The sequence below is a fragment of the Dasypus novemcinctus genome, chromosome 1, assembly GCF_030445035.2.
Source record: "Dasypus novemcinctus isolate mDasNov1 chromosome 1, mDasNov1.1.hap2, whole genome shotgun sequence".
Lineage (NCBI taxonomy): Eukaryota > Metazoa > Chordata > Mammalia > Cingulata > Dasypodidae > Dasypus > Dasypus novemcinctus.
Genome location: NC_080673.1, coordinates 116,926,537 through 116,943,293, shown reverse-complemented (window position 1 = coordinate 116,943,293; position 16,757 = coordinate 116,926,537). Strand labels below are relative to the sequence as shown.

Genomic DNA, 16,757 nt, shown 5'->3' with positions numbered 1-16,757 from the left:
TACTGGTGGAAATGCAAAATGGTACACTCATTACACGAGTTTACTCTTTGACCCAACAATCCTACTCCTAGGAATCCATCCCAAAGATACTGTCAAAGATATAAAAAGGACATATGCCTGGAAGTGGATGTGACTCAAGAGGCTGGGCACTCGCCTACCACATAGGAGGTCCCGGGTTTGGTTTCTGGTGACTCCGAGAGAGGAAGAACAAGACAGCAAGCTGACGTGACAGCCTGCCGTGGTGAGCTGATGCAACAAGATGACACAAGATGATGCAGCGAGATGATGCAATGAAAAGACAGAGCAAGGAAACATAATGAGACACACACGCACTCAAAAAAAAAAACAGGGAGTGGCGGTTACTCAAGAGATGGGTTGCCTCCATCCCACATGGGAGGTCTAGGTTCAGTTCCCAGCGCCTCCTAAAAAAAAAGGATGACAGAGAACAAACAAGGAGCACAAACATGGGGGGAGAGGGGATAATAAATAAAAATAAAATCTTTTTTTAAAAAAAGAAGGCATATGTCCAAAGTTATTCAATATATATTCAGCTTATCTTGTCCCCTGGTGAAAGACATTTGAGTTGTTTTCAATATTTTGCTATATGCAGTATTATTAAATAATATACAGAATTGTTAAAAGAAAAAAAAGCAAGGTAGAGAAAAGTATATGGACATGCTACTACCATTTACCTAATTTTTGGTGTCTCTTCCCATCCTTCCACCTTCTAATAAATTCATATGTGTGCTTATTTTTTTTAATGGAAATATAGACTAGAAGGTAATTTTAAAAATAGCTACCTATAGAGCAAGAAAGGAAAAGGGTGGAGAGGACAGGAATGGAAGCATGACTTCTATACTTTGTTCATAAATGTGATTTTGAAACCTTGTAAATGTTTTGCCTAATTCCAGCAAAATAAATCAAAATTAATTTTTTAAATTCCTACATATAAAAATAAAATTAGAAATAATGCAAGTGTCATCAAGTGATTAATGGAAAAATAAAAAGTGGTATATAAACACAATGGAATATTATTCAGTGGTGAAAAGGAATGAAGACCTGATACATATGAAAAAATGAATGAACTTTGATGACATTATGTTAAGTGAAATAAGCCAGACACAAAAGGACAAATATTGTATTATGTCATTGATGAGAAATAATTAAAATAAGCACATTCACAGAGTCAAAACTAGAATATAGGTTACCAGGAGCCAGAGTGGAGTAGGGAATGGGGAGTAATGTTTAAATTGAACAGTTTTTATTTGAGATAATGGAGAGTGGCAATGCAGTACAACATTGTGAACATATTTAACAGCACTGAAATATATATTGAATGTAATTAAAGAGAGAAATTTTGGGTTGTATTTATGTTACTAGAAGAAAAGTTTAAAAAATTCATAGGACTGTACAACAGTGAACCCTTTGGTGAACCATGGACTACAGTTAATAATTATAAAAATTTTTACTAATGCAAGATATTAATAAGAGGGTGGCATATAGAAACTATTTTATACATGATTTTCCTGTAAATCTACAACTTCTCTAATAAATTTTTAAAAATAAATTACATTAAAAAATTAATCTGGCAATTTATTGAGTTAGTGGCTTAACCTCACAAAGAGGAGTTGTTGTGACTTTATAACAGTAATTTGGCAAGCAGATTTGGCTCAACTGATAGAGCATTCGCCTACCACAGAAGAGGCCCAGGGTTCAAACCCAGGGCCTCCTGACCTATGTGGTGAGCTGGCCCATGTGCAGTGCTGATGTGCTCAAGGAGTGCCCTGCCATGCAGGGGCGTCCCCCGCGTGGGGGAGCCCCACACACAAGGAGTGCGCCCCTCAAGGAGAGCCGCCCTGCACAAAAAAAGCGCAGCCTGCCCAAGGAATGGCGCCACACACATGGAGATGGAGAGCTGATACAGCAAGATGAAGCAACACCAGGGCCACTGACAAGAATCCAAGTGGACACAGAACACACAGTAAATGGACACAGAAAGAAGACAATGGGGGAGGGGAGAAAAATAAATAAAAAATAAATCTTGAATAAAAAATAAAATAGTAATTTGCTTTTACATTTCTAGTCGAATATACTGTAAAGATGAAAGGAACAGAAAAAAAACTATTTCAGTGATCCTTGCTTGTTACTTATTAGTAATCAGTAAGCATAGTTATTATATATATATATTTTTAAGATTTAGTTTTTATTTATTTCTCTCCCTTTCCCCGCCCCGCTAGTTATCTGCTGTGTCCATTTGCTGTGTGTTCTTCTGTGTCAGCGGCACCCGGAATCTGTGTTTCCCTTTGTTGCATCATCTTGCTGCATCAGCTCTCTATGTGTGCGGCACCATTCCTGGGCAGGCTGCACTTTCTTCCGCGCTGGGCGGCTCTCCTTACAGGGCATACTCCTTGCGCGTGGGGCTCCCCTACGCGGGGGACACCCGTGAGTGGCAGGGCACTCCTTGCGCGCATCAGCACTGCACGTGGGCCAGCTCATCACATGGGTCAGGAAGGCACTAGTTTTGAACCTTGGATCTTCCATGTGGTAGGCAGACACCCTATCCATTGGGCCAAATTGGCTTCCCTAGTTATTATAATAATAAGTACTATATATATATATATATATATATAAATAATAAGTACTATATATAATAATATATATATATAATAAGTACTATATATAATAATAAGTACTATAGTACTGGTACTATATGGTATAGGTACTATATAATATAGTCATAAATTTGAAACTATTATGTGTGTGTCTGTACGATAAATAATTATGTGAATTTTCTTTGGAACCAAGATTTTCAGTGCGAGAGAAAAGGGACATAGAGCAAAGAAGTAAAAATTCTGTAGTCTGAAAGCTAAAGAGGGAAACGGACTTGGCCCAGTGGTTAGGGCGTCCGTCTACCACATGGGAGGTCTGTGGTTCAAACCCCGGGCCTCCTTGACCCGCGTGGAGCTGGCCATGCGCAGTGCTGATGCGCGCAAGGAGTGCCGCGCCACACAGGGGTGTCCCCCGCGTAGGGGAGCCCCACGCGCAAGGAGTGCACCCATAGGGAGAGCCGCCCAGCGCGAAGGAGGGAGCAGCCTGCCGAGGAATGGCGCCGCCCACACTTCCCGTGCTGCTGACGACAACAGAAGCAGACAAAGAAACAAAGAAACAAGATGCAGCAAAAAGACACAGAAAACAGACAACCGGGGGAGGGGAGGGGAATTAAATAAATAAAAATAAATCTTTAAAAAAAAAAAAAGAAATCTAAAGAAGAAATATCAGAATAAACTCATCATGTGTTTTTTAAAAATGCATTTCCTAATTTTTGAAAAATGAGCTTTTGTGAACACCTACCACTTAATAATGTATTAGTATTTTGGTATATAATGTAAGATAATGTATTATGTAACATGCAGTACATAATAAAATGCAGTAATTAAAATAACCATAATGTAACATAAAATCTGTTTTATGCTCTTACCCAGTCACATCCCACTGTTCTCCACCAGAAGAAACCATTTTCCTGAATTTTTTTTATTTTGTTTTTTAAAATATAATCCTACCTTACATGAATACATCTTTTTGCAATACACTGCTTAGTTTTGTTTGTTTTGAGCTTTAAAAAAGTGCATCATATAAAAATCCTTATCTTTTAGAGGAACTGGATCATTTAAATATTGTTGTGTACAAACCCATCCCAAAATGTCGTGGCTTACATCAACAACTATTTAACATTCCTCACAACTCGCCATTTGGATAACCTGACAATATGCAGCTACGTTCAGCTGGAGACTCAGCTGAGCTGGAAATTCAAAAGGGCCCCACTCCCACAGCGTTGGTGCCGGCAGTTAGCTGGGTCCTTTCAAACTTTTCTTAGCAATTCTTGTACATTTTTTATTCCATATGAAATTTAAAATTATTTTACCCTATTAAAAATGTTTACTTTGAATGCAGACTTATACCTGACTAGAGGGCAGATTAAAGGAAGAAAAGCAGTTTGCCACGGTCTAAAACCTGTGTCTATACAGCAAGTGTCTGGGAAGCTTATCCAAATTCTTCACCTATGATAGTACTACATTTCTTGGTTCTCCATATTACCTCATCCTGAGAGGAATTTCTTATTACATCACTTTAATCTTGAACTTCAGGAGAACTAGCATAGCATTACCCCCTGTATGGCCTAGGCTCAAGCAGTAGAAAGGTAACATTCATGACTGTGGGGAGCAAAATGTGAGATTTATATCAGATTACTTCTATCTTTGACTACAGAGGTTACTATTTCCATCTTCTACACACTTATGCAAGCCTATGTTGACAGTAAGTGTCTACGATGGTGACGGATGACCCTGGTGCTCTGCCAACTATTATAAATATCAATGAAGCTGGAAAAGCATGCAGTGAATTTGTGTGAATGCAGTGGGAAGTCACACCTTTTATTTTACAGTCATGAAATTCCAATGTAGCACAATCAGAGAATGTCCCTAACCGGGTCCCTTGGCTGTTCAAATGTAAGAAAATTGTTGACAAAATATGACTTCAATAAAATAAAATTCCACTTGCACTAAACAGTAGGGCATCATTGTTCCCAAACTATCACAGGGAATAATGAGACAGATTCAGCAAGTCTGAACACTATTCATTATAATTTAAGAGATTTCAGATAGCAGGCATTTTTGCTACTTTAATATGATTTGATTTAAAATAATCCATTTACATTAAACTTCTTAAGAATACATCTGTAGGTTAAAAAATATACTCTACATTGACTTTTTCTTTTATGTAATTAATTCTTTTTAGCATTATATTATCACCTAGTGAAAAGTTACACATGTTCCACAAACATGCCCTGAATGATAAATCTGTGCCTGGCACATCTCAAAAGTATAAAAAATATCTTTTCAGAGGCCAAGGATTTGGGGGAATTAAATGAAAATGTCTTTAATAACTTCATTACTTTCATGTTAGCTTTTATTTTCATTTAATTTTTATTGCTTCCAGCTTATTCTTTCTGGACATTTTATTATTAACAATCTCATTACTCAAATGAACCCCTGGGTAATTAGGAGCCATGTACCAATTTATTTCCATTCTCACGTGAATGGGAGCTCAGATTGCTTCCATTCTATGATATTTCCCCTAGTTATACTGATTTTTTTTTAATGATGCTGGATCTTTTCATGCATTTAAAAAAGTGTTATTAGACAGTTACTTGATAAAGACATATAATTTGGCAAATCTTAGTAGTAGCTATCCTTAATAAGTAACAACATACTACCTTTTCTTCATAAACTGTCTTACAGTTAAATTTTATTACTTTCTACTTGTTCATATTTTTAAGGATTTATATTTGGCCAGGTGTCCACTATGGCCAGAGGCATTTGTAGCATTGGTTGGGTGACATGGAGAGCTGGGGAAGTTAAGGGAGTGGTGCTGGATAGGGAAGAAAGGGATTTCTGCTTCAGTTTGGTCACAGTTTGATTCCATCCTATTTTAGTCCTCAGTCCATCTATAATTCATCCACCAATATAAGCACCTTAACATTTCATTTCTTTTTTTTATTTTTTTAACAAAATTATTTTAGAATAGTTTTAGATTTACAGAAAAATATCCCCCAAGCCTAGTTTTTCCTATCATTAATATCTTACATTAGTGTGTACATTTGTTATAATGAATCCCTATGTGCAGCCTACACTTGAGGAATGGGAAGGATCTACAGAAATCTTTCACCAATTCTCCTCCATTTATTTATTTATTCACTTATTTATTTATATTAGTCTAGACTCATAGGTGTTTGTTTCATACTTTTGGTTATAACCCATTACTACTTTCTTTATTTTGTTGCTTAAACAGTTCCATGTTCCTGCTTTGGCCACTGGAAGCTCTTTGAGTTGACTCCTGTGCCCCTTTGACTTAACCACATCCATGAGGTGTTTCTTTTTTTACCTTCTTGCCTTCCTTTTTTTAAGAAGTAATTTTATTGACATATTCACATTGAAATCTTTCTTAAAACAGGGTAATTACATATAAATGCATTGCATTAAAATGCAGTGGTGGAAAGCGGATTTGGCTCAATGGATAGAGTGTCCGCCTACCACATGGGAGGTCCAGGGTTCAAACCCAGGGCCTCCTGACCCGTGTGATGCGCTGGCCCACGTGCGGTGCTGATGCGCGCAAGGAATGCCATGCCACACAGGGCTGTCCCCTGCATAGGGGAGTCCCATGCGCAAGGAGTGTACCCTGTAAGGAGAATTGCCCCGCGCAAAGCGCAGCCTGCCCAGCTGTGACACCGCATACACAGAGCTCATGCAGCAAGATGACACAACAAAAAGAGACACAGATTCCCAGTGCTGCTGACAAGAATCTAAGCAGACACAGAAGAACACACAGCAAATGAACACAGAGAGAAGACAACGGGATTGGGGGTGAGAAATAAGTAAAAAAATAAAAATAAAAATTCAAAAAAAAAATAAGTATAACATTCTGTAATTGGAATTAAATTATTCAAATGTTTTAATTCCAAAGCCACAAAATCCAGGACTCTGACATTCAAAACTATGTAGATACTTGCTTCCCACTGAAAGAAATAAAAAATTATCTGGCTAGCCAGATAGGTTGATAAAAACATAACAGACTTGACTATAGAAAAGAATTCAAGGCCAGGTTTTCCATCTCCAGACATAAATGTTATACCTGTCTACTACCTCCCAATAATAACTAGCATTTATTGTGCACTATGTACTAAGTGTGGCCTGTGCTTTTAGGTACATTTTCTCTTTTACAGAGGAGGAAACGATGGTTCAGAGAGTTCTAGAAGCTTACATAAAGGCCCATAATGAGTAAATGGAGAAGACTATTTAAGCTGTCTCCAAAGCCTCAAGCACAGATGGACTTCAGTTTCAACCAGGCCATGTCAGAGAGACCTGAAAAGCCCGGAGTTCTGTTTCCAGGGTCTCTGCTGAAAGGCCAAGAACATCTTCAAAGGCAAAATTTGACCACTGAACTGCACAGGTTCCACCACCACCAGCAAGCCAAATACCTTCCCTGAGTCTGAGGACACAAATACATCCTTAGGGAAGGATGAAACTCATATTAAAACTTGTGAAACAGGAGACAGTGGGAGAGGTCCTGAGTTAGTTGCACTAATAAACTGACTACATTTCATGAGTAGCTTTTGGAACATACACAAGCAATCAGAAATCTTCATTCAGGGCGGCAGACTTAGCCCAGTGGTTAGGGCGTCCATCTACCACATGGGAGGTCCGCGGTTCAAACCCCGGGCCTCCTTGACCCGTGTGGAGCTGGCCCATGCGCAGTGCTGATGCGCACAAGGAGTGCTGCCCCACGCAGGGGTGTCCCCCGCGTAGGGGAGCCCCACGCACAAGGAGTGCACCCGTAAGGAAAGCCGCCCAGCACGAAAGAAAGTGCAGCCTGCCCAGGAATGGTGCCGCACACACAGAGAGCTGACGATGACACAACAAAAAGAAACACAGATTCCCATGCCGTTGACAACAACAGAAGCAGACAAAGGAGACGCAGCAAATAGACACAGAGAACAGACAACTGGGGTGGAATGGGAAGGGGAGAGAAATAAATAAACAAATAAATCTTTTAAAAAAATTTCATCCAGGAATTCACTCAATGTCTACCAAATGCTTTCCACCACCAGGCTGGTAGTGAGTACACAAAGATGAAAAAGCCCCACAGGGAGCTTGCAGACTTAGTGGGTGAGGCATACAAGAAACCCAGTTGTTACAATGCCCTCCAATAGAGGATAAGATAAGAGTAGACGTTAGGTGCTTTGAGGACAAAGAGTAGAGGCATCTCTGTCCAATAGTCTCATTAGAAACATTTAAAACTGGAAGAAGCAGATGTGGCTCAACCAGTTGGGCACTGGCCTACCACATGGGAGGTCCTGAGTTCAGTGCCCAGTGCCTCCGATAGAAGACAAGCAAACACCCATACCCACCACAAGAGCTGGACGTTGCACCCTGCCTAAATAAGCAGGTGCCACAAGCCAGCAGATACCACAGCTAGCGAGAAGCAGATGTGGCTCAGGTCGCTGGACATTCCCCTCCCATGTGGGAGGTCCCAGGTTCTGTTTCTGGTGCCTCCTGGAGAAGGCAAGCAAACAATGAAGAGAAAGATGAGAGAACAATCAAAAGGACGGGGGATAAATTCTTAAAAATAAAGTAAAATAAATAAATCTTGAAAAAAAAACCAAAAAACTGGGATGTGCAGAGGCAAACCCTTGGAATGTACGATTTGCTTTTCTTTTCCTAAAGTTACAAAATATTTAAAACTTAAAAGGCCCTCAGAGAATCCAACCAATGTTACAAATGAGGTGACCGAAGTCCAGAGAGGTAAATTAAATTGCTGCAAGATATTAAGAAACTAAACTACAGATCCCTGGCACTGGATGTGATTCAGGTGGTTCAGCTCCTGTTTTTCATGTACAAGGTCCCAGTTTCCATCCCTGGTACCTCCTAAAAACTAATGAAAAAAACAACTCTCATTGAGGAGCGGATGTAGCTAAATGGTTGAGTGGCTGCTTCCCATGCATAAGGTCCTAGGTTCATTCTCCAATATCTCCTAAAAATTAATTAATTAAGTTAAATTAACTACAGATCCCTGACTCAGTGCTCTTTTGTCTATTCCCTTTAATAATAACTCATATAGCATTTTGTGCCAGGAGCAATTCTAAACATTTTGCACATCTTAAACTCATTCAATCCTTAGAACAACTCCATGAGGTACTTTTCTCCTTATTTAGAAGTGAGGAAATTGAGGAACGGGGAGTTTACAATAATCCGGGAGTTCACTCACTCCATAAGTGGTGGATCCATTTGCAGTCTCCAGAGTTGTGCACTCACAACTACACTGTCCAACAAGGCCTTACTCTTGAGATCCTACCCACAAAGGAATTCTGCCCATCTCTAGTAGTAGATTACAAAAAGAATCCCCAATTCTTCACTCTTCCCTTTTCCATGCTCTCTACAATGTGACTTTGTAGCTTGTCCCATCAAGAAGAGTCTATTTCCCCACTCCTTAAATCTGGGCTGGCCTTGTGATTTGTGTTGGCCAATAAATGTGGTAGAAGGGGTGACGAACAGGTTTCAAGGACAGGCTTAAGAGATCTTGCATGTTTTCCTTTTCTCAGAACCCTGCCACTTTCAAATGATTAGGCTCAGGCAAGCCTGCTGGAGAATGAGAGATCATGTGGAGGAGATTCAAGACCAATCCCCAAAAATGCAAGAGAGCCCAGCCAAAATCAGTCAATCTCAGCCCAGCAGCAGGGTAATTTTTAAGATTCTTCATAAAAATTGGTCAATTGCTTCCTAAACAGTTATAATAAAAAATAACATTACGGTTGGAGAAGATGGAATAAAGGTAAATGGCATTCCAGGTTTTAGGAACAGCATGAGCAAAAGATAGGTGGAAAAATATAGGATATGGTAAGATCACAGTGAGTGTCCATTTTGACTGTAGACCAGAAGTGCTTAAAAGTTAAAGGGGGGAAGCGGACTTGGTCCAGTGGTTAGGGCATCCGTCTACCACATGGGAGGTCCGCGGTTCAAACCCCGGGCCTCCTTGACCCACGTGGAGCTGGCCCATGCTCAGTGCTGATGTGTGCAAGGAGTGCCGTGCCACACGGGGGTGTCCCCCGCATAGGGGAGCCCCATGCACAAGGAGTGCACCCTGTAAGGAGAGCCGTCCAGCGTGAAAGAAAGTACAGCCTGCCCAGGAATAGTGCCACACACACGGAGAGCTGACACAAGATGACGCAACAAAAAGAAACACAGATTCCCGTGCCGCTGACAACAGAAGCAGACAAAGAAGACGCAGCAAATAGACACAGAGAACAGACAACCGGGGTGGGGCGGGGGGAGAAATAAATAAATAAATAAATCTTTAAAATAAATAAATAAAAATTAAAAGGAAGGAAGTATATGTGGCTCAAACAGTTCAGTGCCTGCCCTCCACATGGAAGGTCCCAGGTTCAATTCCCAGTGCATCCTAAAGAACACAAGCAAGACAGAGAGCTGAAGCAACAGGCTAGCGTGGTGAGCTGACACAACAAAGAAACACAATGAGACACAAGTAGGGAGAAGAGATCGCTCAAGCATTTGGGCACTTCCCTCCCACATGGTAGGTCCTGGGTTCAGTTCCCGGTGCCTCCTAAAAAGAAGATGAGCACACAAAAAATAGACACAGGAAGCAGACAGCAAGTGCAAACAAGGGAGTGGGGTGGGAATAAATTAAATAAATCTCTTTTAAAAGGTTAAAGGGAAATAAACCTGGAGAAGTATGTTAGACCATGCTGAATGGTTTCTGCCCGACTTAATAGGAGTTGAGAAACCTTTATATGTATAACATGTTCATTTTCTCCCCACAGTACTATGAAGGATGTATTACAATTTTCATTTACAGGAAATAAGCCCAAGGTCATAATTTGAACATAGACCATCTGACTCCAGAACCTGCCTTATCCACTTACTACAAAACCATGATGCCAGGACTGAAGGTGGAGAAAATGGTTGTGAAGATACTACAATACCAAGAAGGAAATCATGAGGGCCTGACCTGCGGTCACCACACTGGAGTAACATAGGAAGGAACAGCTGTGAGCAACATAGTGAGAAGATGGGCCTTGACCCTGAATTGAGCGAATGAGGTGAGGAAATGAGAGCAGTCACAGGTGGTTATCAGAGGATGAGGCCGTGTGACAGAGGGAATGATTGCTGTCATCATCTGATACTCAGAATGCAGAAAGGGGTTCAAACGCTGTTGATTCTGAAATGCCTATTTCCAGTGACTGCAGGCAGAACCACAAGCAGACTGAGTGAAACATGTTTGGGAACATCAGCAGAGAACTAAAACTCAACCACCTCATTTGTGAAACTGAAGATGCTGCACTAAATGCCCTTGGGATTTATCCCATGTTAGAAACAGGTAGAATTCCTGTCAATGACTAACTATTGAGTTTTGCTGAAAAGGGATTTTTGTTAGCAGTCAACTGGGAAGAAACTTAATGAACTTGGATATTGTTTTATTCACCAATACTGAATTTTCTATTTGCAATTTTTACTGAGAATTAGGATTTTATAACTCTTGCATCCATGAGCTTTTGAAAATCTAATATTTAGTTCCCATTTTAAATGTTCATTATCTTACAGCTTATTTTTTGCTGGTTTATTTTGTTTGTGAAACTCAAAATCAAAATTTAGAAAGAAAAGGGAAAAATTTGCAAACATTTATTGCATGCCTATTATATACCTGGCCTCCTGCTGGTATACATATACCTTTCTTCCTTAAAATACATTCTCATGGGGAATAAGTAATTTTAACCTATTAAAATTTGAACTTAGATAAGTTAGATAACTTTTAAAAATTAAAAGCTCATTAAGGATAGAGTTGTCAAAAGAAGTTAAAATGGCCTTTATCATTTTACAGACTTTCTATTCATGGGTGTTTTTATTAAAATGTTGCCTAATAAGAGAAGGCAATGAATATTCTTTTTCCCAGAACACAAGTGTTTGAGAACACTGTTTAAAGATTAATGCTCCTACTCAGAACAGAAGATCTAGTTGTGTTGCTAAACGGCATGGAAAAAAGTGCCTAAATTACAGTCTGATATAAAACAGATGTGAATTCATACTCGTTTTTTTGCCATCCTCATTAGTGGCATTGGCAAGCTACTTAACCAATGTGAGTCACCATTTTCTCAGCTGTAAAATCCAGAATAATTAAAGGTCACTTACAAGGTTATTACAAGAGCCAAAGAAAGAAAATATATGTGAAAGCATCTATTCCATGCCTATCAAGGTACTTTATAAATACCAGTTTCCTTTCTTCTTCCCAAAAACTTTCTGGTCCTGGAATCTAACCCTGATATTAGTATGGTCAAGAAGTATATATAAACTTTATAAAAAGAATATTATTTCCTAATTCGTATGTTAATGAGAAACTTCATTGAATTTGAATTAGAAACTCATACATAATATTAGTTCAATGACTTCAAAGTAAGATCCAAAACCCATCTAGCAATTTTTTTCAAATCTTCTTAAGCAATAACTAAAAGGCATGTTATTTGAAAGTCAATTCTCAGTCTGCATGGTATGAACCCATTCAAAATTTTATAGGTAGAATATTTTCCATACACTAAGCACTCAGCACATGCAGGAAACCAGAAACCTACCCTGGCAACTGACTCTCAGTCCTGTCAACTCCCAGTACAGTCAGACCCTCTGATTCATTCGTTCATTGTATAGTAAGTCTCAACTAAATGACACATACACATTAAACAAAGATTTCAATTTATATGTGATTCTTTCCCTGGGTGGGAGGTGCAACAGTTTTTAAGTAAGCAAAGAATCTAGAAAGGCCACTGTTTTTAGTCCTTTCATTTTCCCAGTGGTGACCCCTCTATTATTTCTTCCAATACTCTCTCTTCTTTACCCATCAGAACACATACTCCAAAAAATATGTGGTTAATTCATCCTCACTGGTATATAAATTAATGATAAAACTTAATGTCTTCTAAGGGTATTATTCAAGTCATAATTGGGAATATGGTCCCTGGCTTAAATGAAAGGAAAGAGGTATTTAGTGGTAAATTTTAGTCATGGGAGCCTTAGTGTTGCGCCCCAAGTCAAACAACAAGCCATTGGTACTTAAAACGGATATTCCTAAAACTCCCTTTCCCAGACCTCTCTCCCACCCCCCACAAAAAACTTATTTCATAAAGAGATGCCCAGGCAATGCTTGGAGATATGTTATGCCATCACCACCCCCAAAACTACTGCCCTCTTGGGACTTTCAGCCTATGTGAGTCGAAGCCAGGATTGTTGCTAAAGATGCCAGTGTGGGTAAGATGAGTTCATGCTTAGGAAGGGCAGCTGGTGAGGCAGAGACCAATCTCCACTAGGAAGGGCAACTCGGTGAGGTCAGGACCAACCTCTACAATTACATATAAACTGAACTCACAAAACAGAAAAGTAGTTGCCAATAAAGCAGAAGATGATCACAGCAAAGTAAATTTGGAGCTCAGAAAGGAAAGTTATTCCATGGCTGACAGTCTGTAAAATACTCCCCACTGGAAATTCTACTATAAAACTGAAGAATTTTTAACACAAAAACAGGAAATCTGATTGGTTGGCTGTTATTCCCCCTGGAGAAATGAAATCAGGGGAAAACTGCTGAGCCTCCCTAATATCACTTACCTCAAATCCATATCTCCATCAACCCAGAAGGTAAAAATGTTAGAGATGGTTCCACCTGGGCAGCACCCCATGATGAGAACAACAATAGCTTGGGCTGGTTTCAGAGAGAAGCTGATGGCCAGGAGATAGGCTATAAAAGGCATGAGCCCAAACTGGCAGATCAGTCCCACAGCAATGCCCCAGGGTCTCCTGATGTGCAGCCATAGCTTCCGGATGTCCACGGAGCATCCCAAAGAGAACATAAGCAGGCCCATCATCACGGCTGACATCACTGTGAAAACAAGTTCCAGGTTCCCATGTGCCTCCAGCTCCGCTTGCAACTCCTCCTCCGATCCGTTGGCAGGGCAGGCTGAGCTTCTGGAACAATTTGCTCTCATCTCGTCTCCTTAAGGTAGCATTACAAATGAACAACTGCAACTGATGGCTGGACAGGTCTATCCTGCCACGTTTTGTAATAACGCAGCAAAGTCACTCGAGGAGAATCATTCCAATAGCTATTGGCCAGCCAGCTGACTCATCCTTATCTAATCAATGTATTTATTAGTGACACCATAAAATTCTCATGGATAGGAAACATACAATAAACTGTGGTAAGTACGGCTTTCCCCTTCTGTTCTTACTCACCACTGAACAGTCAAGTGAAATGAAACAAGCAAACTTATTGTCAAGTGGAGTGACTGGGTTATGTCGTCAGCATCACATTGTGTTCCAGGAAAACAGACTGCGTAGATTGGATGCCAAGACATAATTTCTCCAAATTCTGTAGGGATTTCAAAGAGCCAGGATGCAAATGTTTTGTAGAGAGAGAGGCTAATTCCGGAAAGAGCAAAGGCAGCTAAGTCAGAGCCACACCTTAACAGCATTAGCAAAAAAATTTTCTGTTGGAAATATTAAAACCAAGGGAGTGCATTAAGGAAACATTAGGAAGTACTGAGGATAATTTCAAGAAAGCTTTGGAATTAGTCTTACAGGTTTTCTTTTTTTTTTTTTCTTATTAGAGGAGTTGTGAGTTTACAAAACAATCATGCATAACATATAGGATTCCCATACATCGCCCCACCACCAACACCTTACATTGTTGTGGAACATTTGCTACAAATGAGGAAAGGACATCATCGAAATATGACTGCTAACTATGGTCTTTAGCTTACAGTTGGTGCCTTTTCCCTATAAACCACCCACCATTAACAACAGGTACCGGTATTGTCTATTTTTTCACAAGAGAACATCCCCATAGCTCAGGTTTTCTTTATTCTATTTCTATTAGAATTTGTGTCTAAAGCCAATAATTAAACACCTGCAAGAATAATGTGGCATCAAAACATCTGATTATGTTTCCTGAAACATGTGCAAACTTATTTCTACTCCCAGAATAATTCAAGGGAGCAGTCACTTTCCTTTGGAAAGTAGTCTGCTTTGAGATGCCTGCTAGTGAAGGCTGGGAATCCTGCGAGGGAATGTAGAGACAAGCATTGAGGTCATCCTCTGACCACAATGCCCCAGGGCCCCCTCTCTCCATTCCATCCAGGCACCTTTGACAAAACCAGACAAGGTTTCATGGTTCCACAAAACTAAATCTCCCAAAAAGTAGATGCCACACCCCTTCTCAGAGGGAGGAGAAAGTTTGTTTATGGGACAAGAGCTGGCAACAAGGCACACTTTATAAACATCCCTGCCTGTCTTAAGAAGGACACTAGTTACGCATTGTTTATTCTTGGAATAGCAAAATCTTTTCCATGACAAAGTGTCCTGGGCATGCTAACTACTGTGCAGGGATCTCGACCAGTAGGGGCATGGTGGCTATGAGTGAGGGTTCATTGGACCAGGGAGAACCAGATCAATACCATCAAAAGACAGCAACAGAAATAACTGGAAACCAGGGCTGCCAGAGGGATGATTAAGCTTTCAAAGTTTCTCTCTCTGGGGTTAGGAAGGAGACTCCTTAGAATGACTAAGCCTCTGGGGTGGTTGGTCAATTTATAAAGGCATTTTCAAATAGGGGATCTCAGACTTATTGCCCTTATTGGAATGTAGGGATTCCAATGATTAATTAGAAAAATTTAAAGACATGACCAAATTTATGTTTATTTGTCACATTTAAAGAATAAAACCAAATACACAGATCCAGATCACGAACCATATGTACATATTTAATTTATATTAGGTAGACCTACACAAACCCACCTCTACATTCTAATTTATCCACCAACACTACTTCCTAAGAGTAATGTATCTCTAAAACCAAAACTGACATCAGTCACTCTGCCACTTTATGACTTGAAAGGGTAGAAAATAGATATTTCATAGAAATATGGGAAGTGAGATGGATTAAAAAATTCCCACTTTATCTTCACATTCATACTTTTGGAAGAAGTAGCATTCCCTTCGTTACCAATAAACGAAGGTCTGAAAGGGGTTTGTGATTTTCCCAAGGTTATTCAGCAGGTAAATGGTGGTGTTGGGAATTAAATCACAGTCTAGAGGAGCAGATGTAGCTCAGTTGTTGAGCACCTGCTTCCTATGTATGAGGTCCTGGGTTCAAGCTCTGGTACAAAAGAAAGAAAAAGAAAGAAAAGGAAGAAAGCAAGCAAGGATAGTCTAATTCTCTGCCTCTCCTCATTTCCCTGGAGCACATTGAAGTAGGAACATTGGAAAGCAGCGGATAGCATGATCATGTTGAAAAAAACTGATGACCACTAAGGCCTAGATTGGTGACAAAACACCACTATTTGGCATAAAGATGGAGAAATAAACCAACAGTCCCTAATCTCTAGTTTTATCTTCTATGCTCAAAAGTAAAGGCACCTGGGAAGTGGATATGGCTCAACTGATAGAGCGTCCATCTACCATATGGAGGGTCCAGGGTTCGATCCCCAGAGCCTCCTGACCCATGTGGTGAGCTGGCCCATGCACAGTGCTACAGCACACAAGGAGGGCCGTGCCACGCAGGGGCACCCCACGTAGGGGAGCCCCACACACAAGGAGTGTGCTCCACAAGGAGAGCCGTCCTGCATGAAAAATAGCACAGCCCACCCAAGAGTGGCACTGCACACACAGAGAGCAGACACAGCAAGATGACGCAAAAAAAAAAAAGAGATGCAGTTTCCCAGTGCCACCCAATAATGCAAGCAGACGAAGAAGAACAAATAGTGAATGGACACAGAGAGCAGCAAAGGGGGGAAGGGGAGAGAAATAAATAAATTAAAGCTTTAAAAAAAAAAAAAGTAAAGGCAACTAAATATGTTCGATCCATATGCTTCTTAATTTTGAGATCCAGTTCTGGAAATCACAGGAGAGTTCATATATCTCTATTCTCTGCAAATAGATTTAGGTGTGAGAGATACTACTCAGGAAGATGAACTGAAAAGTCTGGGCTCTTAAGGCTGAGACTGTAAAGGCAGAAGGCAAAGAGTGAAAAAGAAAGGTAATTAAGCCTGGCTGTGGAACTGTCCTCCAAACTCTGAAAATTAGCAAAAGGGAAATCTTCTAGAAGCTTGAAGGACATAAAGTATCCTGTAGGTTCAAAAAAGAGTTCAGATA

General features: G+C 40.1%; 1 protein-coding gene across 1 annotated transcript in view; it reads right to left on the bottom strand.

Moving 5' to 3' along the window:
- The window catches only part of SLC10A6 (solute carrier family 10 member 6), a 57,241-nt gene that overhangs the window by 13,504 nt on the left and 26,980 nt on the right, over nt 1-16,757 (bottom strand). The window contains exon 2 of the mRNA XM_058295994.2: nt 13,218-14,027. Within this exon, the coding sequence (XP_058151977.1) occupies nt 13,218-13,594 (377 nt within the window). The 5' untranslated portion in view covers nt 13,595-14,027. The remainder of the gene's footprint in view (nt 1-13,217; nt 14,028-16,757) is intronic.